The following is a 25516-nucleotide window of genomic DNA, read 5'->3' on the forward strand; positions in this document are numbered from 1 at the left end:
CAGGAAGTGCTACACCTGCCCCTATGCCTCACCCCCATCCCAGGCCCCAGGAAGACCTTCCATGTCAAACAGATGTTCACCTGCACATCTGCTAATGTGGTGTACTGTATCCCGTTGTGGCCTCCTCTACATCAGGGAAACCAAGCGGAGTCTTGGGGACCGCTTTGCGGAACACTTGTGCTCGGTTCGCAACAAACAACTACACCTCCCAGTCGCGAACCATTTCAACTCCCCCTCCCACTCCTTGGATGACATGTCCGTCCTGGGCCTCCTGCATTGCCACAATGATGCCACCCGAAAGCTGCAGGAACAGCATCTCATATTTCGCTTGGGAACCCTGCAGCCCAATGGTTTCAATGTGGTCTTCACAAGCTTCAAAATCTCCCCTCCCCTGACTGCATCCCAAAATCATCCCAGCTCGTCCCCGCCTCCCTAACCATTCCTCCCACACCATTCCTCCCACCTCAAGCCCCATCCCCCATCTCCTACTCACTAACCTATCCCGCCTCCTTGACCTATCCCCTCCCTAACTCCCCACCTACACTCATCTTCACTGGCTCCAACCCCGCCGCTTTGACCTGTCTGTCTCCTCTCCACCTACACCTATTTTCTCATTTATCCATCTTCTATCCGCCTCCCCCTCTCTCCCTATTTATTTCAGAATCCCTTTCCCCTCCCCCATTTCTGAAGAAGGGTCTCGCCTCGAAACTTTCCTGCTCCTTTGATGCTGCTTGGCCTGCTGTGTTCATCCAGCTCTACACCTTGTTATCTCTGTCTTCAGAGGATTTTTGATTGCTATGATTAGCTGTGGAAAGTTGAATACCATATGTTAATGCAATAAAATCAGCACTTTTTTGCCTAGTTATATGCCAGCAATCTCGGTGAAACTGAATATGATTTTTTTTTTGATTATTGATGGCTAAAATGGACGAAGTTCTCTAGTCCTTTAAGTCAAGAATATACACCCCCCCCCACCCCCGACGAGCAATTTCTTATAGTTCAGTATTGCCAGAAATGACTTTTTTTTTTCCCTGCAGTCAGATCCAAAGTAGTCCAATTTAACAGTCCTGTACCTGACAGACTCTCAAAACATACATTTTTTGTTTTGTTGTGTTGCAGGTGATGACTTTAGTTCACAAACACCACACTAGCTGTTTGATAGAAGTAGAGTGAAACTGAACCAGGAAGTCTGGGTTCAGTGCCACCTTCTACAAAGGTGTGCAATAATATCTCTGGACAGGCTGATTAGAAATGCCCACACTAGCTAGTGTAGGTTAGCATAACCAAAATTGAGAAAGCATCTTGAAGAAAATGTTTCACAACTGTAAACAACTAACTGTTGTTAATGATAAACAAGACAGTGAATTATATATAGGTCAAATGAGTAAGCAAAAACTTTAGAAAAGGAGTATGATGTGGGGAAAATGTCAAGTTTGCTCTAGAGGGAAAGAATAAAAAGCAGTATTACTAAAACTACAGAAGAACAACTGCAGAATTGAGATTCAGAGCAATTTAAATGTTTTAATGCTTGGTAATGCAAGTACTGACGATGACAGAACCCACAAAGGGACATGGACGAGAAGTGAGTAGACAAAAACTTGGCAAATGGAATATGATGTAGGAAAACACGAGGTTATGCCATTATAGTGGGCTTTGGTAAGACTGCGTTTTGTACAATGTGCAGTTTCAGTCACTTTATTTAAAAAAGGATGTAAATTTGATGGAGATATTTCTGAGGGTTTATTCGCTTTGATATCTGGGATAGGTGGGTCGTCCTATGTAGAAAGGTTAGGCAGACTGGGCTTATTTCCACTGGAGCCAAGAGTGAGCCACAGCTTAATTGAGTTTATAAGAAAGAGCCTTCATGGTCTTGTTGAGGTGGACATGGAAGGAATGTTTCCTCATGTGGGTCAGTCTATAACGAGGGTGCATTAATAATCTCTTTTAGACCAATGAGGAGGAAGACTTTGAGCGTTGTTCAATTTTGGAACTCTGTCTTGAGGTGGTGGACACTGAGTTATTAAATACTTTTAAGGCAGGTAGATTCTTACTAGGTGAAAGAAAATCAAAAGTTGTAGGTGTAGTTGGCAGTATGGGATTTGAAACGCAAGTAGGTCTGCTAGTAGGAACCTGTAATACAAAATAAGTGCTCTATACATTTAGTGTGTACTTAATTTTGTTGGAACTTCTGAGAATTACAGTAGTCAATGTTGGATAAGACAGAAATGCAGCAAAATCAGAGTGGGACAGACTAGTATAACAGAACAGCCTCTACAGTGCAAAACAGAATCCAGATGCCTCAGGTTAGTTAGAATTCATGAAAACTCAATTACATGGGGTTCTGTCCATGGTTATGATTACACTGCATAGTTCAGATCAAATTAAGTTGACAATCTAGAAATCTAATTTTTATTTTAAAGTTGATGGTATGCCTAAAATTAGTAAAATAATCTGTGCAGAAATTCTTAACTATGCATTATGATATTGGAGTTGTTATGCATTGTGGTTCAGCATAGTCAGACTTAATTGTGAAAGCAATTGTCACTTCACTTCTGGTAAGACAGATGATATACTGCTTTCCAAGAGTGAATGGGGATGGAATTATGTGCCTTTTCAAGTTAACCATAGCAGTAGTGTATTTGACTGGACAACTTTGCAAAGTAGAATATATTTGGTTTAGCCTGGAGGAAATAAATACCCAGCCTTATTGTGTGCATAACTTAACTGTGTGCCTTTTTTTTTAGTACACTTTCCATTATCAGTTGGGCTTTGAATCATTTGGCAATAACTGGTGGTTATGCAATGCAGTATGCAGTATTCATTCAACAGGAGTCTATTTTCCAGCAGAAAGTTGGTCAGCAATATGGAATGTGTAGGAAACCACAGATTTTATTTATACAGACCCTTTTAATATAATAAAAGATAGAGCAGAAGAGTTGGGACAGGGAATGTGGAAGACAGAGTACCTAACAGTGGGGAGGTAAAGTGCATAACTTTGCAGGGAGAAATGAAAAGGAAAATATTTAGAGAATAAAAGTGGAATTAGTGTTTGTCTTGTTTCCTGGGTGATAGCCAAATTGTACATGTGGACAAACTGTAGTAAACAAAGGCTGGAAAACTAGACAATGAAGGTGTTCAATGGTTCACGGTATATTTTGATGCAAAGTGTCCACTGAATGAGGAAAATGGGTGAGGACACAATTCACAGCATGATATGGTAACTACTACTGTAACATAGCTTAAAGAAGGGCAGGAATGGCAGCTTCATGAGGATGATAGCTCCAACCTGCAGTTGGATGTCAATAGCCTGGTTAGTTGGGAAGAGCAGTAGCAAATGTTTTCCATTTGGAAAAATGTGAAGCAATACACATTGGGAAGGAATTGCATTATAAAAAATAATGTCCTGGAATGTGTTGAAGATTAGACGGGCCTTGGGAATCATATTTGATTTATTATTGTCATGTGTTCAGCGATAAGTGTTGTCTTGTGTGCCTTGTAGGCAGATCGTACGAGGCCAGTGCATCACAGTAACAGAGCAGAGTGCAGGATATAGTGTTATAGCTACCAAGAAGGTACAGAGATCAACATTAACCTTAGAGGTCCATTTGATAGTCTGACAACAGTGGGAAGAGACTGTTCTTGAATCTGTTCTTCCGTGCCAAACGGAAGAGGGTGGAAGAGAGTATAACCAGGGTGGGAGAGGTCTTTAATTAAGTTGGTTGTTTTCCCAACACAGTGGGAAGTATAGATGGAGTCAATGGATGGGAGGCTGGTTTGCGTGAAGGACTGGGCTGTGTTCGCAACTCTCTGTAGTTTCTTTGGGTCCTGGGAAGAGCAGTTGCCATACCACGTTGTGATGCATCCAGAAAGGATGCTTTCTATGTTGCATCTATAAACATTTGTAAGAGTCTTTATGGACATAGCGTATTTCCTTAGCCTTCTGAGAATGTAGTGGCATTGCTGTGCTTTCTTGACTGTAATGTCAGCATGGGTGGACCAGGACAAATTGGTGATCATCACATCTGCAGATCCCATGTGGAACTGATTAGACACCTTTTTAAAAAAAAACTTGTGTGGAGATGGCAGATGTGGATGTTTGTTGATTTTACCAGCCATTTGGAGAAATTGAAATCAAAATACATTTCTTTTTGGATAGTTTTATTTTTATCAACCTATTTGGATTTGTGGTGGCATATCTCTGGTATTCCCATTCTGAAGTTGGATATGGAACTGGATTTTCTGGTCGAGAGGTGGCAATACTACATACCACTCCCTCAAAAGCCACACACTCTCTCTTGTGGAGAGAGTTTATTGACCTGCTCAATCATATCCCTCTCAATGCTCCCTATATTGTGTGTGCACAGAATTAAGAGCCACCTTCTTTCTTCTTGACCTCGAACATGATGTGATTAACCACACATTAACAGTGAGCATGGTTCTGATTTGATTTGATTTATTGTCATGTGTACCTGAGTACAGTGAAAAGCTTTGTTTCCGAGCAGTGCAGACAGGTCATTGTAAGCAAGGATGTACAGATTATGGGGTGAAAAAGAGTCTTGGACAGAGTAAGGCATACAGGTTACATTGCACACATGCGTGAGGCAAGACCAACATTAACAAGATTAACATAATTTGAAGTTAAAGAATCCATTCATCATTCTAATAACAACAGGGAAGAAGCTGTTCTTGAACCAGCTGGTGCATGTTCAGGCTTCTGTATCTTCTGTTTGATGGAATAGGGTTGTAGGAGAGCATTACTGGAGTGAGATTTGGTCTTTGGTGGCCTTACGGTGGCAGAAAGAGGTGTAAAAGGAGTTCATGGATGGGTCTGGACTATGCATACAACCTTCTGTAGTTTCTTACAGCAACTGCTCTGCCCAGGACTGTATCAGGCCATTATGCACCTGGACAGTGTGCTTTCTGTGGTATATCTGTAAAGGTTGGTGAGGGTCCTTGTGGACATGCCAGATTTCGCCTGAAGAAGAGGCATTGTTGTGGCTTCTTGACTGTGGCATCTAGGTGGGAAGTCTAGGACGGTTCTTGACACTGTCAACCTCCGATCTGTTGATGTAGATGGGGGTGTGTTTTCCTCCTTTCTTCCTGAAGTCAATGATCAGTTCTATAGTTTTACTGACATTGAGAGAGAGGTTGTTATCATTGCACCACATCATCAAGCTGTCTATCTCCTTTCTGTATTCTGATTGATCGCTGTTTGATATATATTCTACCGCAGATTGCATTCATTCAGAATTTGGCTATATAGTTGTGGGTGTACAAGGAGTGCAGTAGGGGACTGAGAACGCATCTTGTTGGGGGGAGGGGTGGTGGGCTCCAGTGTTGTGTCCTCGTGGAGTGCAGTGCTAGGCAAATGGCATCCGCTGTGGACCTGTTACATCAACAGGCAAATTGCAGTGGATCGAAGCAGGCTGGGAGACTAGAGTTGATGTGGGCCATGACCAGCCTCTTGAAGCATTTCATGATTGTGGAGGTCAGAGCCACTGGATGGTAGTCACTTAAGATGTTGCATGTGTTTTCTTGGGTACTGAGATGATGGTGGTCTTCTTCTTGACTTTGGCATGTAGGAGGGCAGAGATTGACTATGTCAGTGATACTTCTGCCAGCTGGTCTGCACAGGATCTAAATGCACGGCTGGGGACTCCATCTGGGCCCGTCCCCTTCTTTGGTTGACTCCCAGAAAGACTGATCTGATGTCTGTAATGATGACGGGAGCAGAGGCTTCTAGGTTTGTCGGAGAGGTGGTACTGTGCCATTGGTATTCTGCTCGAACCGAGCATAGAAAGCATTGAGAGCATCAGGGAGGGATGTATCTTTGTCTGCTGTCTTGCTCTGCTTCATTTTGTATCCTGTAATGTTGTTTAGGCTTCTCTTAAAACTTTGAAATGAGTTCCACTAGAATCTGTGAACTTGTTTCCTATATTCCATCCAATCTTTTAAGATGCCACTCACTTGTGCAATTATATCCTTTTTTAAATTTGGAAGGTTTTTTCAGTTAATGATCTTCCCTTGCAATTTTTCTTTCTCATTGGCACATATTTGTTCAGTGGGCACTGAGATATCCCCTTAAATATCCAGTGCTTTATCTCTGTTTATCCATCTCTTAACCTAACTTGCCAGTTTACATTTGCTCATTCTTCATGCTTTAATTGCCATTTTATTCAAGTTGAAAATAGTAGTCTTGGATCTATTATAGCTAAAAATCAATCTTTGCCAATGTTTTGGCAAGGAATCAAATTCAGTACTGGACTGTTGCTGTTCATGGCATATGTCCATGATTTTCGACTTGCATGTGAGGCACATACAATTAAGATGTTTGCAGATTATATGAAATTGAATATGTGGTTGATTCTTAGAACAATACCACTAGTTTGCTGGGTGGAAATGTGGCAGATGGCATTTGATCCTCTGAAATGAGGTGATGCAGTTAGAAAGGTAGTAACAAGGCACACGAATACAAATAGTAGGATGCTAAGAAGAGAGGGACCTTGGAGTAAATACTATCAAAGTCACCAATGATATTGTGACTGACCGAAGATAACTATTTCCTCAAGATCTTCAACCTGTCTGTGTGCTTTGACATAGTTGATCACCTTACCTTTTTTTTTGCCTCTCCACAGTCTTTCTAATTGTAGTCAGAAAATTCTCTGCAATTGCTTTGCTTCTCCTCTTTTAGCTATTAGTGACTACAAGATTCAATCCTTAGCCTCCTCTTATTTCTAATCTACACGTTGCTTCTTGGGCAACATCTGATGGCACAATGCTAATTTTATCAGACGTTGACAACACCAGTTCTACCTCACTATCAGCTGGATATCTCGATGACACCACTTAAGAATCCTTGAAATGTTTACCCAACATCCAGTACTGGGTGAGCTGAAATTTCCTCTAAATAGTGGAAAGACTGCAACCGTTGTTTTCTATCCTCAGTCTGAATTCCTTAACAAGCTACTGATTCCATCCTTCTTTCTGGCAACAGTCTGAACCTAACCCCAGTCTGTTTGCAACCTTGGTGTTACCTTTGATTCTAGGATGAGTTTCTGACCCCTTTATTCATGCCATTAAGACTGTCAATATCCATCTCTGTAACTTCCTCCCTTTCAGCTAATCTGCTGCAGAAACCTTCATGCATGTTTTGTTATCTCTTTCCTGACCTCATTTCCCACATTTCAACTTCTATAAATTTGAGAACGTCTGAAATTCTGCTGCCCAAGTCCTGTTTTCCACCATCACCCCAGTACTCACTGACCCATGTTGGCTCCTGACCAAACAACCCCTCAATTCTAAAATTCTACTCCTGATTTCAAATCTCACTATGACCTTGTCCCTCTTCTCTCTTTAATTGGTCTTTAAAATCACGCCTTTTGTGCACCGTCAATTTTAATTACTCCCATTGGTGGCTGCTGTTTCAGTTGCTTGAGTCCTAAATGCTGAAGCCCGTTTCCTCCCTACACTTCTTTGCCACTCTTTCTTTTTTTTTCTGGAGTTGCTTTAAGACCAACCTCAAAATCTTGGTCAGGGAGCTGAATTTTAGTCACCTAACCTAATGTTCCTTTATATGTCTCATGTCATACTTTGTTTCATAATTCTTGTGTGAAGTGCCTTGATGTTTCATTACACTACAGGTGGTATATAAGTTTGCCAGGCGTGATTTCTGGTGCAGATGGTAGTGTCCCTGCAGAAACTCTGGGTTTGAGTACTTGCTGGACAAGGAGTGTGCATTCACAGTGCAGCTGAACAAGTTGAATACCAACTTGCAACTCCTTCCAACATACCGCAATGGCAGATGGTAAGAACGGGAGAAATTCCTGGTCAGTCACATGATGGCAGGAAAGTCAGAGCCTCTGCCATCTTTCTCTCTGTAACTTCAGACCACATATGGAAAATTGGATGTTACCACAGCAACTCTGACTTGGTGATCTGTGACCATAAAGATTTTGCTGCATGTCATCTCCTCCCTATCAATAGCAAGACAGGTAGATGAGGTCACAAATTCACATGGGCTACTTTATTGACCAAAGTGAAGGTTGCAAGAGTGGGGAGGTTTTGCTGTTGTTTCTCCTTGAGTTCTCTATCTTATGACAGGTCCATCCTACAGCATCCCATGGGGTAAGTGGAAGAAGGTTGTGTTGTATGTCCAGCAGGGCATTTTGTGGCTGGTGTGGTTAATTTAGGTGTTTGTGAGTAGGTTTGTGTGAATGTTTTGAGGGGATCAGTTTTCTAGTTACCCAAGAGCTGGTTTTATATCTCTAATCTTTTCCTGGCTAACTATTAACAAGTTAGTTGGAAGACTCTGACTCTAGAGTTGGGAACTTGTTGGAGGGTTCCAGGCAATTGTTTATAGGAAGTTTTAACTTTCTGGGTAATTACCACATAGTCAGTGTGTTACATCATTTGAGGGGTTCCAATATGCATCTGTCAGAGTACATCCAGAAACCAAATTCCTAGGCTGTTGCCAGGAATTGAGGATTTTGGTTATGAGGATAGACTGGATTTGTTTTTCTTTGGAGTGCAGATGGCTGAGAGGACATTTAATTGACATGTATATAATGACAAGGAAAATTAAAAGTGAATAGAATGTGCCTACTTTTAATAGCAGAGGCTGGAAACTGTTTGGGGTATTCATTGGTGCAATTTTATGATTGAGTTAATTGAGTTACATTTTTTCTTTGTTACCCAGAAGATGGTTGGGATCCGAAACACATTGAGGGCAAAATGGTAATTTGGGTTTGAAACAATTGGATATGCATTTGAACTGCCATAACCTACAGGGTTATGGACCAAAAGCTGACAAATGTGATGAGGCAGGCTGACTTCCTTGTTGCTAGTACAGATAAGATGGACTCAATGGCCTCCTGTTTTTTTTCCTGCTTAAGGTAGTAAAATTGAATTGTTAGAATCAAATGAAGCTTTAAGCGATGTTCCTTGTGTTTTAAGTTTGTTTGAAATGATTGCTGTTTTCATAAAAATTACATCTCCTGAAGTTGAGTAATTTCTCCACTTTTTTATTCTTTTCCTAATACAGGCAGATAAATTACTGAAAAAATTGCAAGAACTCTTCCAACAAGAGCAGAAGGATGATCCTGCTTTGAAGGTTTGCTTGTGAAAATTAATCTTTAAAACAGTGAAGAACAATTCATATTTGTATAGTAACTTTAACATACAATTGCTGTGAAGTGCCTTAGGGCATTTTTATCAAACAAAATTTGACACTAAATTAATTGGGGAGACATTGGGAAAGATGACCAAAAGCTTTGGGCAGTGAGGTAGGTTTTAATAGTGTCTTTAAGTAGGAGAGAATTGGAGAGATTTAGATAATCAATTTCGTAGTTTACAGCTGCCATTATGCTGTGATTAAAATTGGGATGTGCAAGAGGGCAGCATTGAAAGAAGTGGCTTAAATTTTATTCTTGATCAGTGCTATTTCTGACACCAACTTGGATGAATAGATTTGAAGGGCTGAATGGCCACTGCTTTCTGTGCTGTGCTACTTGTTCATCAAGCAGTGCCTGCAGGTAAACATCTACATTCTGTTATTTGTGCTTATCTCGAGTGTGAGATTGATATGAATGTTTAAACTTCCCATCTAAGTGCTGCTTCTGGCTAATAGTTTTTTTTTGTCTGTTCCAACCTGTAAGAAGCTGGGTTACAAAACTTACTGACGGATAACATTTCATGGTGGGTAGGGATTGAGAGGGGAACCAGTGATTGTAATAGCAGTTACTCTGAAGAGAAGAGGTTGCATGTGGCTCTTGGCTTTAATGAATAGGATGTAAAACCTGCCATTTTTGAATGTGGTGATGCAGCACAAGGAGCTTTATTTGCTTGAAAGCAGACCCATTGTTTACAGTGTTCATTTGTGTTGCTGAAACCTATTTAAGTTCATGCTGGTATTTGTTTTCAGGCTACTGTCGAAGAGAATACATGCAATACAGTTAATGTGGAAAAATGGGAAGACTCTAATGTGACCAAACGACGGGGCAAAGAAAAATTGCCAAATGGCAATCAAAATGAATCTGTTCATTTGCAAATTTTTACAGCTTCTGAAAAAGAGCAGCCTTCAATGGTATGACATCTTTTGGTGATTTACTTTTTGCACTGTCCAACATGAAGTTTTACCTGTTATGGTTGTTGTGAAACTGTTAAGTACTACTTTAGTATGAAATTCTTGTTTAGGAGCCTTCTCCTCATTTGGAAAAGAGCCAAAGCACAGAAGGTTCTGATTTCAAGAGGAGGCAAAGAAAACGACATGCTGAATTTGAGGATTCTGCAGAAAAGGATGAAATTGCAGGAAATGCGGCTGATGACAGTGCTCCTGTCAACCAGTCCACACGTCATTTATCAAATGAGAGAGCAACTGGTGCATCCAAAGGTAGTGCTGGCCAAATTTTTTATTTCCTTTTGTATACCACTCTAAAGGACTGTTTTGGGATATGATTAATGTTGGATTGGATAACAATTCACCTTTTTGACATTGCATTATTTAAATTGAAATTACTGGAGTGAATTTGGTGACTTTTTTTTTTCAAATGTAAGTCACATCAAAAATATTCTGAACCAAAGTGAATGTGTTGAGGTTTCACTTTTTTACTTTATGAAGATGAAAATGTATAAATGACAAAGTGCTTCCAAGGAAGTTCCAAATTGGAAAAACTTCCAAAATGTCCCCAGTTCAGTTTTGTCTTAAGTGAGTTGGTCCCCACTGGTTCAGAGCCAATTTGTTAGAGACAGGATAAGGAATTAGCTGTTATTTCCAAGTGGGGGTTTTGTGTATGATAGTTGATTGATTGCCTTTTATTGAACATTGTACAACATCGTACAGAGTATGCCTCCCTTTCATACCAAGTTTGAGGGGGGTGCCGTCATGCAGTTGAGCACCCTTTTCCATCCCCATTTACCTCAATCATTGCTTTTGGATTTGGCAGGTCAGTTTTACAGCTAGATTCTTCTCCTAACACTTCTGCTCTCCCCATTTATCTGGACTGGGGACCAGCCCTGATGTATTCTGGCTTGCCTGCACCAATGGCAGGGTTCTTCTGTGGCCAGCTGGCCCTTGCCTGAAGCTTTAGTCTGGAGTATTCTGATTTGGAGGGAAGATCAGTCTTTTTTTCTCTTCTTGTTTGCACAGCAGTCACTGATGTAGCAAACAGTGCAGCCTCATGTTAAGGTATCAGAAAACCAGACCTCTTGTTCTATATTCATGCACTTTGTGAATGATGAGGTTGGACTTGGCTGAAGTAGCTTGTCAAAAAGTAAGTCTGAGGAGGAAGATATGACACTTCTTCTGACACCAGTTTGATCAAATTCAAGCAATTTGTTTGATTCTGAGTTTAAATTTGCGAAGTTACCCCTTATGTAACTTGTTATAATTTCCACACAGCACTCTTTAAATTACTGAGTGCTGTCAGCTACTGTGAAGTGAGAAAAATTGGAATGTATAGTTGTTTTTTTCTGTTCATTTCATTGGGTGTGAATATCACTGGCAAAGCCAGTATTTATTGTTCACTTTCTTTTATAGTTCTGGAGAAGATGGTGATAAGCTATTTTCTTGATCCATTGCACTCCATGTAATCTAGATATGCCCACTGTGCATTGCTGATGGAGGGAATGAATGATGAAGGTGATGGATCAGATACTAATCAAGCAGGATCCTTTTCCCTGAATTACCTTTAATTTCTCAAGTGTTTTTGGAATTGCGCTTATTGAAGCAAGCGATGAGTATTCCTTCACAGAGGGGAGGTCGTTGAAGCAGCTGAAAATGGTTGGGCCTAGGACACCATCCTGAGGCATTCCTGGGATCCAGGTGATTGACCTCAAACAATTTCAGTTTGTGATGGTATGATTCCAGTCAGTGGAGAGTTTTCCCTTTGATACCTCTAGACTTCAGTGCAGCTTCAAAGAGCCCTAGCAAAATTCAGTCAAGTGCTGTCATGATGTAAAGAGCTGTCGTTCTTGCCATACCTGATTTTGAGCTCTTTTGTTCGAGTTTGAACTGGGGCTGTAATGAGGTCAGGAGCCAAGTGACTTTGTTAGCACCCAAAGCCAGCATCAGTAAGTGTGTTATTTTGAGTAAATGCTGTTTGAGCATGCTGTTTACAAATCTTCCATCACTTTGTTCGAGAGTAGACAAATAGGGCTGTAGTTGGCTGGGTTGGATTCTTCAGCATTTTGTGGACCAAGTATACTGTGGCAATTTAGCCTTGTGTTGTGTACTAATGTGCTGGGTTTCTGCATCATTTGAGGATAGGAATACTTGTGGAAGGCTACACCTCCTGTTAGTTGTTGAATTGTCCACCATTCATTATGACAGGATGTAGCAGGATTACAGTGCTTCGACCTGATCTGTTAGTTATGGATCACCTTAACTCTGTAGTATTCTGCTTGCCCTGTTTGACATGCAAGCAATGGTGACTTGTAGCTTCACTAGTCTGATGAATCATTTATTATTGGTGCTGTATTTCTTTTGTTATAGGAACTACTGCTCAATCGAAGACTGACAAAATTCCACGTCTTATTCGAGCAACTGGGAAACTTGGTCTCAAATCTCCTGCTGCAGTTGGGAAAACTGGACTAAATCATGTGACCCCTGGTAAGAAAGTATTGTAATTGCGATAGTCGTTTGGTATCGGGGCATTGCCATTGTGTCCTACACTTGTTTTGCTATGTTGTGCTTAAGATTATTGTATATTGTATGAAATCTATGATGGATCTGATAATGGAACTACTTGATGCTGACATTGAATTTGAAGAGTTCCCCAGGTAGGAGCAAATCTGTTAGCTTGCTCTCTCTCCATGGGTGCTACCTGACCTGCTGTGAATTTTCAGCTTTTTTTTTTTGTTTTGTTTTTGTTTTGTTTTCAGTACTGATTCCCTGGGTACTTGTGGTTTAAAAATCTCTTTGCATTCATGACACATGTCTTTTAGTAAATTGAGTATGAACTCCATACATGTGACTGTCTACCTATAATGCACACTATTTGTATCTGCTTTTACTGAAGAAGCAACTACACTAATGAAGTAGAACTAGGAGCCATGTTCAACTCTTCAGGCAGAAAGATAAAGGAGCCATTGGTTATGGCAACCTTGTTGTCACACTTGACTCGAAGATGAGCAAGAAGCTCATCTTTGTTCCGTTACTAAGAATATCTATTTCGCCCTCCCATAACCTTTGATCCTGCCTCAGCTCTTTTTTTATTAAACACCCTCAATGCCTTCAGACTTGACAATTCCAGTGCATTCCTGGCTGGTCTGCAACATTCTACTCTTCTTAAACTGCATGTATCTTAACTTTACCAAGTACTGTGAATTAGGCAATAATTATTGCAGCGTAACAGGTTATACTTCGCAATCCAGCTGTACATAATGGAACATGCAAAAGTCCAGACTGCATTCGTTTTTAGACTTCTCAACTCTTGACAATTACTTAAACTTTTGTCTCTTTAGACTTGTATACTCTGCTCTGGCTTCCTGAATCCTGGGTAAAGAGACTGTTCTTGGATCTGCTTTCTCTCTGTTACCAGGAAACATGTTTTCAATTTCCACTCGTTTATAGTTATTTTCTAACCAACCTGTTCAGAGATGTTATGACTCAGGTGGGACTGGACCACTGGCCTCAGACATAGGGCACTAGCACTACACCATCCTCCTTTCTTATAACCTAAATAGTTTATAAATCTCCTTTTTTAAGCACATTTGAATCAACTGACCAATTACCAAGGCACGCAGTTGATTTTCCACTTGACCTTGAGAATCTGACATTTGTTCCTATGTATTCTAGCCATAGAATTCTCCCTCGTCTAGAATTTCTTGTCAATCTATATCAGCTCTAACCAGACTTATTCAACTTCATACAGTTAAAGATTAATATTCAGGCTAGGGTTACAAGAGTTAATTTAAATTTAGTTACAGAATCTGCATGCATGGTTTAACTCTTTTTATAAAGCATAATTTTATAGCATTTTTGCCCACTGACCTATGTTGTCTTCCAATCAAGCAACATGTTGGTTTTATTTTTAAATGTAATCCTTATTTTCCAAATCACTCCATGGCTTCACCTCTCCTGACCTTTGATTCTCCACTCTACTGTTCTCGGATATCTGCACTTCAGTAATTTTATCTTTTGAGAATCCTGTGTGTAAACTACTCTACCATTCAGATGCCTAGGTTGAAGTTCTGGACTGCTGTCCCTACACCAATTTCATCTTTCTTATTTTAGGACACTCATCAAAAACCTACCCGTCCGAGTATTTGGTCACCTGTCCTATAATTTCCTTATGTTATGTTGTGTTTATAATGTTCATGTGGGAAATGACAAAGCGGGGTGATATATAAGTTAAGTTGCTAAAGTGACACCTAAATGATATGGCAAACAGAGTTATAGCGAGAAACAGCAGGGAAACAGACGCTTCGGTCCAACTTGTCCATGCCGACAGGATATCCTATATAAATCTAGTCCTATTTGCCAGCATTTGGCCAATATCCCTCTAAAACCTTTCCTATTCATATACCTCCGGTGCCTTTTTAAATGTTGTGATTGTACCAGCCTCCTCCACTTCCTTTTGGAAGCTCATTCCATACATGCACCACCCTCTGCGTGAAAAAGTTGCCCCTTAGGTCCTTTGTAAATCTTTCCCATCTCACTTTAAACCTATGCCTTGGGGTAAAGACCTTGCCTATTTTACCCTATTCATGCCCCTCAGCCTCTGACGCTCTAGGGAAAATAGCCCCAGTCTGTTCCACCTGTCCCTGTACCTCAAACCCTCCAACCCTGACAACATCCTTGTAAATCTTTTCTGAACCCTTTCAAGTTTCACAACATCCTTCCTATAGCAGGGAGACCAGAATTGCACACACTACTCCAGTAGTGACCTCGCCATTGTCCTGTACAGCTGCAATATGACCTCCCAATGCCTATACTCGATGCACTGACCAATAAAGGCAAACATACCAAATGTCGTCTTTACTATCCTGTCTAGCTAACACTCCACATTCAAGGGACTATGAAACTGCACTCCAAAATCTTCGTTCAGCAACACTCCCCTGGACCTTACCTTGAAGTGTAGAAATCCTGCCCTGATTTGCCTTTCCAAAATGCAGCACTTCACATTTATCTAAATTAAACTCCATTTGCTTCTCCTCAGCTCCTTGGCCCTTCTGATCAAGATCCCGTTGTACACTGAGGTAACCTTCGCTGTGCACCACACCTCCAATTTTGGTGTCCTCACAGTGATCATATGTCCTGTGTTCACATCCAAACCATTTATATAAATGACCAAAAGCAGTGGATCCAGCACTGATCCTTGTGGCACACTGCTGGTCACAGGCCTCCAATCTGAAAAGCAACCCTCCACCACAACCCTCTGTCTTCTACCTTTTGAGCCAACATCTTACTGAAGTCCGTATAGATCATGGCCACCGCTCTGCCCTCAATCAATACTGTTTGTTACTGCTTTAAAATCTCAATCAAGTTAGTGAGACACAATTTCCCACACACAAAGCCATGTTGACTATCCCTAATCAGTCCTTGCCTTTCCAAAGACCTGTAAGTTCTGTCCCTCAGATTCTCTGCAACAACTTGCCCACCACTGATGTCAGGCACACCAGTCTAGAGGTCCCTGGTTTTTCCTTACCACCATTTTTTGAATAGCGACACCACGTTAGCCAACCTCCGGTTTTCCGGCACCTCACCTGTGGCTATAGATGATACAAATATCTCAGCAAGGTGCCCAGCAATGTCTTTCCTCACTTCCCACTGTGTTCTAGGGCATGCCTGTTCAGGTCCTGGGGATTTATTCACCTTTTTATGTGTTTTTAAGATGTCCAGCACCACCACCTCTGTAATATGGGCATTTTTTTTTTCCAAGATGTCACTAATATTTCCCCATGCTTTCTATCTTCCATATCCTTCTCGAGAGTAATCACTGATGCAAAATACTTATTTAGTATCTCACCCATCTCCTGCGGTTCTGCACATAAGCGCTTCGCAGATTTTTAAGGGGCCGTATTCTCTTCCTAGTTACCCTTTTTTTTTGTCCTTTTAATGTATTTGTAGAATCCCTTTTAGATTCTCCTTAACACTATTTGCCAAAGCTATTTCATGTCCTCCTTTTGCCGTCCTGATTTCGCTGTTAAGTATACTCCAACTGCCTTTTATACCTTTCTAGGGATTCGCTCGATCCCTGCTGTCCGTACCTGACACATGCTTCTTTCCTTTTCTTGACCAAAACCTCAATTTCTGTAGTCGTCCAGCATTCCCTACACCACCTGGCCTTGCCCTTTGCCTTAACAGGAGCATACTGTCTCTGGACTCTCGTTATCCTTTTTTTTGTTTGTGAAGGCTTCCCATTTTCGAGCTGTCATTTTACCTGTGAACAGGTACCCCAATCAACTTTTGAAAGTTCTTGCTCAATCCTGTCAAGATTGGCCTTCCTCCAATTGAGAACTTTAACTTCTAGATCTGTTCCATCCTTTTCCATCACTATTTTAAAACTAACAGAATTATCGTCACTGGTCGCAAAGTGATCCTCCACTGACACCTCAGTCACCTGCCCTGCCTTATTTCTCAAGAGTGGGTCAAGTTTTACACCTTGTCTGGTATGTCCACATACTGAATCGTATCAGAAAGCAGAGTTAACCTTTTGAGTCACCAGACTTGAAATGTTAATTGTTTTTGTCTCAAGTCCAACATCCACAGTTCTTTTTAATGGATAATTTTAGTGATTAATCAAATGCCATTCTTATTTCCATAAATGGGAGTTAAATAAAACAATTTAATTTAAGATTAGTAGCAAGAAAGAAGCTAGAATCTCTCAAAAGATGAGAAATAAACATCTAGAGATACAAAATGATTTTGCAAGTCAGCTCAGATTCTAAAAAAGGCCATGTTGTTTAAAGAAGTAAGAGTAGACTAGGATAACACAGTGGGCATGGGAATGAATAAACATCCAAAATGTCTATGATAAGGTACCACAGAGAGTTTTGTGAGATCAACGTTATTAATTTGTGTTTTGTGAAATTCTATGGTTTATGCTTTGATATTCAGAATTGAGATCCATGTGTTAACACAGCATGTGATATCTGTAGACTGGAAAAAGATTCATCAAGCTAATTTCAACAAGATGGAGTCAATTGACCTGTACATTGAACGAAAAAGGAAACGCTTTGAAACTTTTGGTAACCCTATCAAACAGGTGAGGGCAAGTCTAAAATTTTTTTTTTCTGAAGAAGGGTTCAGACCCGAAACGTCAGCTCTCCTGCTCCTCGGATGCTGCCTGGCCTGCTGTGTTCATCCAGCTCTACACCTTGTTATCTCAGACTCCAGCATCAGCAGTTCCTACTATCATTAAAATTACATAGACTTTTTTATTATATATATTGTCTCTTTGCTAATGAAGGTACAACAGTTGACCTATTAGATGTGTAATATTATAGCCAATGGCGCCAGCTTTGACCCTGCCCACACTCTAGGTCTATCAATTGCAAGCAGTTTCTGGTAGTAGGAAACTATATGAAGCACATGCTAATGTTCTGATGTGTACATTCAGCAGATGAGTGACTGTTGTGCCCATGTATTTTAAAATGAATTCCAAAAAGTGAACTATTTTCTTTACTCCTGGATATTGGATGGGCAGAAGAGTTTTCTGGGGATGTTGGTTTTTGGTTGTAGCATTTCATATCCTCACTTCAGTTTTAGTTTAGATGACCAAGTATACCTTGTTGCATGATATCTACCCAGGCAGATTAGAAGTACCAGCTTCCCTTCATGCTAATTGCAATGTTAACTGCTTTCACCAAGGCTACTTCAGATGGTCTCTGTTACCCCATGCGGCTACATTTCTTGTTGCTGATTGTGTACATTAGCCCTGGTGAGAAAGGAGTTTATACGTGTTGGATATTTGGGTTTGATTGTGCGATATCTTCTCTGGGCAAATAATGCACTAATGCTATCAGAATACGGACACCCAAGAAAGCAGTTTTGATTTTGCGGGTGAGGTTTTTATTTTTTCCCTTGTTCTGGGATTTCATTGTATTATCCACAACACTTTAGAAGGAATGATTATGGTTACTTGATGTAAATGGGAGTGCTGTCTCTAGACTATTTCTACCTTCCAAATCTGTTCTCCTGCAGAGATGTTTCCACAGCCGCCTTCACTGGCCTACTCCTTTTTTTTTTTCTCCCCCAAGTTCCCTCTGATGTTATTGTAAGCCATTGAATGATTACAACACAGATGGAGACCATTTGTCCTGTAATGTTTTGTGCCAGCTCTCTGCAAGTGTAACTCACTAAATTAACTCACCTCTGTCTTCCTGAGAGCCATAAAAATGTTCCCTCCAGGTAATTATTCAATTACCTTTTTGAAAGTCTTTGATTTTTCAAGAAAGCTGCTTCAATTTTTTTTTTTCCGCACATACTTTACATTCTCCTACTCCTTCTGTAGCTTCAATTCTCTGTTTTCTAGATTGAAGCATTTCAGATGTTTTTAAATTGTCAAGTTGTAAATGTTAATTTTGACTGTTTTCATATTTCTTTTATGATTTCTAATTAGAATTAGGTGTTCGAGAATTAAGTTCGCACATCTAAGGAGTCTAGTAGGTCAGTAATGGTGATGCCAGCTGCACACTGAAGCTATTGCTTTCTTTTTGTTTTTGTTGCTTTTGTCGCCAAATACTTGAATGGATAAGTCACTCAGCCTGAATATGATGCACCTTGGTGGAGGAGCTTCTCAGAAACTATAATCCAGGAGAAAATTAACAAACATGTAATTTTTTTTTTAAAAACGTGGATTACTAAAGAAAACTACTGATATCTCCATTTCATAAAATAGTGCTCAAGTGTGTTATTTTCATTTTGAATGCCCTACCTGATAAAGTGTGGAAACGTATATTGAATACAGTGTTTCAAAGTTGAATTGGATAGATATTTCAAGTACTGCAGATACTGGATTATTCCTACAGTATCAGATGATCAGCAGTATTCTGACATTTCTACTCTCTGAAGCTTTTTTCAAGACTTTAATATGTTTTCTATAAAGTAATCCAAAGCTGCACTTAATGTGTTAATATTGTGTACAAATTCCTCAATGCTTTTTTTAATCCAACAATTTGCAAGTAGAAAGCATTATTGCTTTGATTTAAAGAATATGTTTAATTTTTTCATGGGTATAATGAAAGTCCTGAAAAACTTGCTAGTAGATAATGTAAAAGGTTCAGATGTGTCATTTAGTTAAAACTTTAATTCCTTGCTTGATGATCGTCATCTGAGCCGGACATCAATGGTGGGCAAGTTGTTTGGAGGAAATCCTGAGCTACAGGCTTTACATTCGTTTGGAAAGGCAAGGACTGATTAGGGATAGTCAACATGGCTTTTTGTGTGGGAAATTGTGTCTCACTAACTTGCTTGAGTTGTTTTTTTATTTTTTTGAAGTAACAAAGTTGATTTGAGGGCAGAGCGGTGGCCATGATCTATATGGACTTCAGTAAGGCATTTGACAGGGTTCCTCCTGAAGACTGGTTAGCAAGGTTAGATCATATGGAATACACGGACAACTAGCCGTTTAGATACAGGTCTGGCTCGAAGGTAGAAGACAGAGGATGGTGGTGGAGGGTTGCTTTTCAGACTGGAGGCCTGTGACCAACAATGGGTCCACTGCTATTTGTCACTTATATAAATGGTTTGGATGTGAACATAGGAGGTATGTTTAGTAAGTTTGCAGATGACACCAAATTTGGACAGCGACAAAGAAGGTTACCTCAGAGTACGATGGGATTGTGATCAGATGGGCCAATGGGCTGAGGAGTGGCAGATGGAGTTTAATTTAGATTAATGTGAGGCGCTGCATTTTGGAAAGGCAAATCAGGGCAGGACTTATACACTTAAGGGTAAGGTCCAGGGGAAGTTGCTGAGCAAAGGGACCTTGGAGTGCGGTAGACAGGATAGTGAAGAAGGTGTTTGGTATGCTTGTCTTTATTGGTCGGTGCATTGAGTATAGGCATTGGAAGGTCATGTTGCAACTGTACAGGACATTGGTGAGGTCACTTTTGGAATACTGCATGCAGTTCTGGTCTCCCTGCTGTAGGAAGGATGTTGTGAAACTTGAAAGGCTTCAGAATAGATTTGGAAGAATGTTGCCAGAGTTGGAAGGTTTGACCAAAAGAGAGGCTGAATCGTCTGGGGCTATTTTCCCTGGAGTGTTGGATGCTGAGTGGGTGACCTTACAAAGGTTTATAAAATCATGAGGGGCGTGGATTGGGTAAACAGTCAAGGCCTTTTTTTTTTCCCTCATGGTAGCAGAGTCCAAAACTAGAGGGCATATGTTTAAGGTGAGAGGGGAAAGATATAAAGGGGACCTAAGGGGCAACTTTTTCCATGCAGAGGGTGGTGCGTGTATGGAATGAGTTGCCAGAGGAAGTGGTGGAGACTGGTACAATTACAACATTTAAAAGGCATCTGAATGGGTATATGAATAGGAAAGGTTTAGAGGAATATGGACCAAATGATGGCAAATGGGACTAGATTAATTTAGGATATGTTGGACCGAAGCATTTGTTTCCGTGCTGTACATCTCTGACTTTTGTCTATGACTGGCTGGTTTTACTTTGCTGAAGTGAATGGAAGACATGCAAGTCTGTAGTACCACATTCCTTTCCTGTTAGAACATTGTCTCCAGCATCCAGTCTTCAACTCTGATTTAATTTTGTAGGCAGCGTTTGAAACAGTTTAGATTCAATTTGTATCCAGTGCTGGTTTAATTGAGGTGCAGCTTTGTTTTCGCCTTTCTCTTTTTTTCTAAGCTTTGTAAAGTTTGTGATTTTCCTTTTTTTTTTTTTAAAAGAAATCGGTGAATGAACAGAAAGATATGAAGAACTTATCCAATTTCTTTAGCCCAGAACGTCAGACATCAAAAAATAACCAATTTTTAACACCTGCCAACCAACGTAAATCAGCACGTAACTCTGCGACAGTCACCTTAGATGAAAAATCAGTCTTCAAACCGTCAGTGTACTCTGTCACCAAAATGAATGTCAGGTAACATTTGTCAACTACTTTCAATAAAATCCAGTAAATGCTGTTTGCTGAGTAAATGCTTGTGATTTAAGGCCATTTAAGTACTTCAGCGCAATGGTCAGAAAGAATTGATAATGTGCCTTTCTAAAAATAAATCTATTTGATTGGAAGCCAAACTTGGGTTAGGTTGGAGGTGCGTTCTCAGAATAATATGGTGTTTTTGACTTTAATTATTCATATGTTAACTGGTTAATTCTATTGCTTCTTCACTTTTTCCTAGTTCTTACTCATTGCTCTTTTGATAGGAGATTGAGAAAACTATCACTCAGTTGTGTTTCAGTTAGCATGTAGATTTTAAATATCTATTATGACATACAGGTTTACCGATACTGCCAAGGATATTGATAAACAGGGTATGATGAAAACTCCAACCAGGAAGTTTAACCCAGGCAGTGAAGTGAAAAAAGTCAGACCATCTGGACCAGAGAAACCTATAGGCCAGAAGCAAACTTGCAGCAATACTAGTAACCCTGCTCAAACTACAGGTACTGCTTCAATAGTTTCAAGATTTTTTAAGTTGCTTTGTTTTTGCATGCTCTCTTGTGTAACCAATTAGTTAAGTTGGCAAGAGATAGTAAGAACTGCTGATGCTGGGGTCAGAGATAGCACAGCGTGGAGCTGGAGGAACACAGCAGGCCAGGCAGCATCAGAGGAGCAGGAAAGCTGATGTTTCAGGGACCCTTCAGAAGCGAAGAAGACTCCAGCATCGGCAGTTCTTACTATCTCTTGCCAACTTAACTAATTGGTTGCACAAGTTAAGTTGAGTTAAGTTGGCAAGATGGCTAGTATGTGAGTCAGATTAGTGCCAGGTTCGTTCCCTGCTCTTGCTAAAGTAAATTCAGGATCAGCCTCCTCCCTCTACCTCTAATAAAAAAGGAAATATGGCACTTTGCTGTGGTTCAGTAAATAATTGCAAAAGAGCTGTCTCTGGGAAGAGAACTCAAGAAGAATGCTACATTTTAACATTACTGAGTACCAAGCACTCTTAATCAATGGTATGTAAACCCTGTAGTTACATGGCCAGTTCCTGGCTCCTTTTAATGATCCACTTGAGCCATACTGAAATTGCTTGTTGGGAGTAAACTTACTTAATTTCTGTATAATGGTTTATTAAACTGCAGCCAGAAGAGGAAATGGATCCTGTTACATCATCCTTGGTATTTATTTGAAGAACAAACAACATTGTTGAAAAGTGAATATCAGCTTGGCTTTCTGAAGAAGTTTCATATGAAATTCAGTGCTGTGGAACATAGAACATAGAACAGTAGAGCACAGTACAGGCCCTTCGGCCCACGATGTTGTGTCGAACTTTTACCCGAAACCTAAGGTCTATCTAACCTCCACCGCTACCTTATACTATCATCCATATGCCTATCTAATAGCCGCTTAAATGCCCCTAATGAAGCTGACTCCACTACCCTCTCCGGCAATACATTCCACGCCCCTACCACTCTCTGAGTAAAGAACCTACCTCTGATGTTTCCCCGATATCTATCTACCTCCTTTCACTTTAAAACTATGTCCCCTCGTAAAAGCTACCTCCACCCTAGGAAAAAGTCTCTGGCTGTCTACTCTATCTATACCTCTGATCATTTTGTACACCTCTATCAAGTCACCTCTTATCCTTCGTCGTTCTAAAGAGAAAAGCCCTAGCTCTCTCAACCTTTCCTCGTAAGACCTTCCCTCCATTCCAGGCAACATCCTGGTAAATCTCCTCTGCACCTTTTCCAACGCTTTCACATCTTTCCTGTAATGAGGTGACCAGAACTGGTCACAATATTCCAGATGTGGCCGAACCAGGCTTTTGTATAGCTGGAGCATAACTTCACGGCTCTTGAACTCAATCCCACTATTAATGAAAGCTCACACACCATATGCCTTCTTAACAACGCTATCTACCTGGGTGGCAGCTCTCAGGGAACTGTGAACATGAACCCCAAGATCCCTCTGCTCCTCCACACTGCCAAGAATCTTTCCATTAACCCTGTATTCTGCTTTCAAGTTTGTCCTTCCAAAATGAATCACCTCACACTTTTCAGGGTTAAACTTTATCTGCCACTTCTCAGCCCAGCTCTGCATTCTATCAATGTCCCTTTGTAACCTAGAAACAGCCCTCTGCACTGTCCGCAACGTGACCCACCTTCGTATCGTCGAAGATTCGTGGATTCATCGTGGAGATTCATAATAAACCCTGGAAATAGATATGTTGATTGAAGATAGAATGCTTACTTGGAGTATGGGTAGGGAAAACAATTGTAACAACTAGATGAAGTGCTGTTTGGGATTACTACATTTTAATTGATAGCATAGCACCAGCTTGGTGCAAGCTAACCTAATTTGATACCACGTAGAAATTTGAAGAGGCAGCTGAACAATGACATAATTTTGGAACAAAATATGTAAATGGATAGAATAATAGCAGGTAAAATTGAAGCACTGCCCATTGGAAGGGAAAATGGTTAACACAGAATGAATTTGCAGAAGTCCTGGGTATCTTGTTGGAATGACTTTAAGCAAGTCTGATGAAAACCGCAATAGTTGACATGGTGAATAGAAAGATTGGGTGACTGAACTCCTTTTTAAATTTTCAGCTGATCAGAGAGTTGGTATAAGCTTGTAGATGTTTTGAAAAATGACCAAATGGATGTCATTTATATGGACTCAATAACAATACTGTTCAATTTTGAAGCTTATGAAATTGAAAGCAAAACAATAGACATGGTTTAAAAAATTTTAGCTAAGAAGCAGGAGATGGTGGAAATAATGTACAAGTAGTCTAAGTAACAAAATGTGCCTCCGGCGCCATAAGAATCTGTGTTTGGGCCTCAATCATTCAATTATATTTATAAACAACTTGCATGATGGCATTAGTATGCTAATGATGCAAAGATTGGGCAGATAGGTGATGATAAGATTAAAATAGCCCGATTTGCTAGAGGGAAAGCTGTAATCTAAATATGTGTAAAATCATCCATTTGGACCTAAAAGAATAAAAGAGAGTATATCTAAATAGTGACATGTTAGAAACAGTGGAGGTTCAGAGACTTGGAGATCCAGATACAGAGGTCATTAAAATCTCATGAAACATAGAAAATCCAAAATTCTAATAGAATGTCTGTCTGTCTTTATAGCTAGAATTGTGGAATAAATGGGATTACAAGTCGTGCTTCAGCTGCAGAAAGCCCTGTTGAGGCATACCTGAAGAATTAACCAGTTTTGGGCACCGCACATGTACATGGCTACACTGATCTTGAAAGGAGCGCGGTTCAAATGCAACAGTATGATACCTAGCCTCCAAAATTTTAAATGAGGAGCATTTGCAAAACAAGGGTTGTAATAGCTGATTTAATGAGTGATTTGAAGTCATTGAGAAATCATGGGAAAACATTGAGTAGAGAAAGAGGAAACCAAAGCCTATAGCACAGAAACTAGAGCCAGGTCTTTCAGCATTAAAGGCCTGAATTGCTTGCATAAATTAATGCTGGGCCAATTAGCCAGTCTCTGATTTAAATTGATCTCAAATCAAACTTGGTAATGTAATTTACTTCCATTCCTCTTTTGTCACAGTCACATTGAATATAGAAGAGGCCTTAGGCAACTAAATGGCTAACTTCTCATATCTTGCTGTATCAAGTAATTCTTCTCATATCTTGGTGCTCAACATATGAGAAGAATTAAGGGTCTGAAATATGAAGAATGATTTGAAGAGTATTGGACTGTGCCTTTTTTTAAAATTTGCTATTTACTAACACATTTTAGAGAATATAAATTTACTTAAGGCTTTTTGAATGATCTAGTTATTATTCCCTGGTTTCAGTTGTTACTCCCTACCGGTTCTCTGGCAATACTACTCCTGGAACCAAAAAAAAGTTTGACTTGCAGGCAAGTTTGTCTCGCCCTCTTCGATACAAGCCACACAAAGGTCAGTACGCATCTCTTCAGCTGCATTTTTGCTTTGATTCCTCTCTCTGGTCAAAGTAAAAATAATAATAAATGTATGTTCTGCACTTGGAACTGTAGAATTTTGCAGCATTGGAGGCCACTTTGCTCATCACACCTGTGTCAACTCTGGAAAAAGTAATGCAGTTATCCATATTCTTATTAATTGGTCTCTTCACACAAATATTTACTTCATCTTTTTAAAAATTGATGCTGTACTGTTCCATGTTCTGTGTCAGGCAGATGGGATTAGTTTAAAATGGCATCATAGTCGGCACAGACATGGTGGGCCGAAGGCCCCGTTCCTACCCTACATTGTTCCATGTTGTATTTATTGTATTAATCCTCCTAATCCCTTAAATTGTCAAAAGGATGCCCCCAATACTAGCTTTTTGATTTGAACACCCTTAGTTATAAAGATCTTTCTGTAAGATCTCCTCTAAACCTTTGTATTGAGAATGGTTTCTCTAGGCTCTCCTTAAGACTAAACGCCTCCAA

General features: G+C 40.2%; 1 protein-coding gene across 1 annotated transcript in view; it reads left to right on the forward strand.

Annotated features, from left to right (window-relative positions):
• The window catches only part of nusap1 (nucleolar and spindle associated protein 1), a 32218-nt gene that overhangs the window by 1476 nt on the left and 5226 nt on the right, over positions 1-25516 (forward strand). The window contains exons 2-9 of the mRNA XM_020512737.2: positions 9041-9109; positions 9920-10081; positions 10192-10387; positions 12488-12604; positions 17098-17204; positions 20847-21040; positions 21398-21564; positions 24897-25001. Coding sequence (XP_020368326.1) covers positions 9041-9109; positions 9920-10081; positions 10192-10387; positions 12488-12604; positions 17098-17204; positions 20847-21040; positions 21398-21564; positions 24897-25001 — 1117 coding nt within the window. The remainder of the gene's footprint in view (positions 1-9040; positions 9110-9919; positions 10082-10191; positions 10388-12487; positions 12605-17097; positions 17205-20846; positions 21041-21397; positions 21565-24896; positions 25002-25516) is intronic.

Source organism: Rhincodon typus, chromosome 8 (assembly GCF_021869965.1).
Source record: "Rhincodon typus isolate 14 chromosome 8, sRhiTyp1.1, whole genome shotgun sequence".
NCBI lineage: Eukaryota > Metazoa > Chordata > Chondrichthyes > Orectolobiformes > Rhincodontidae > Rhincodon > Rhincodon typus.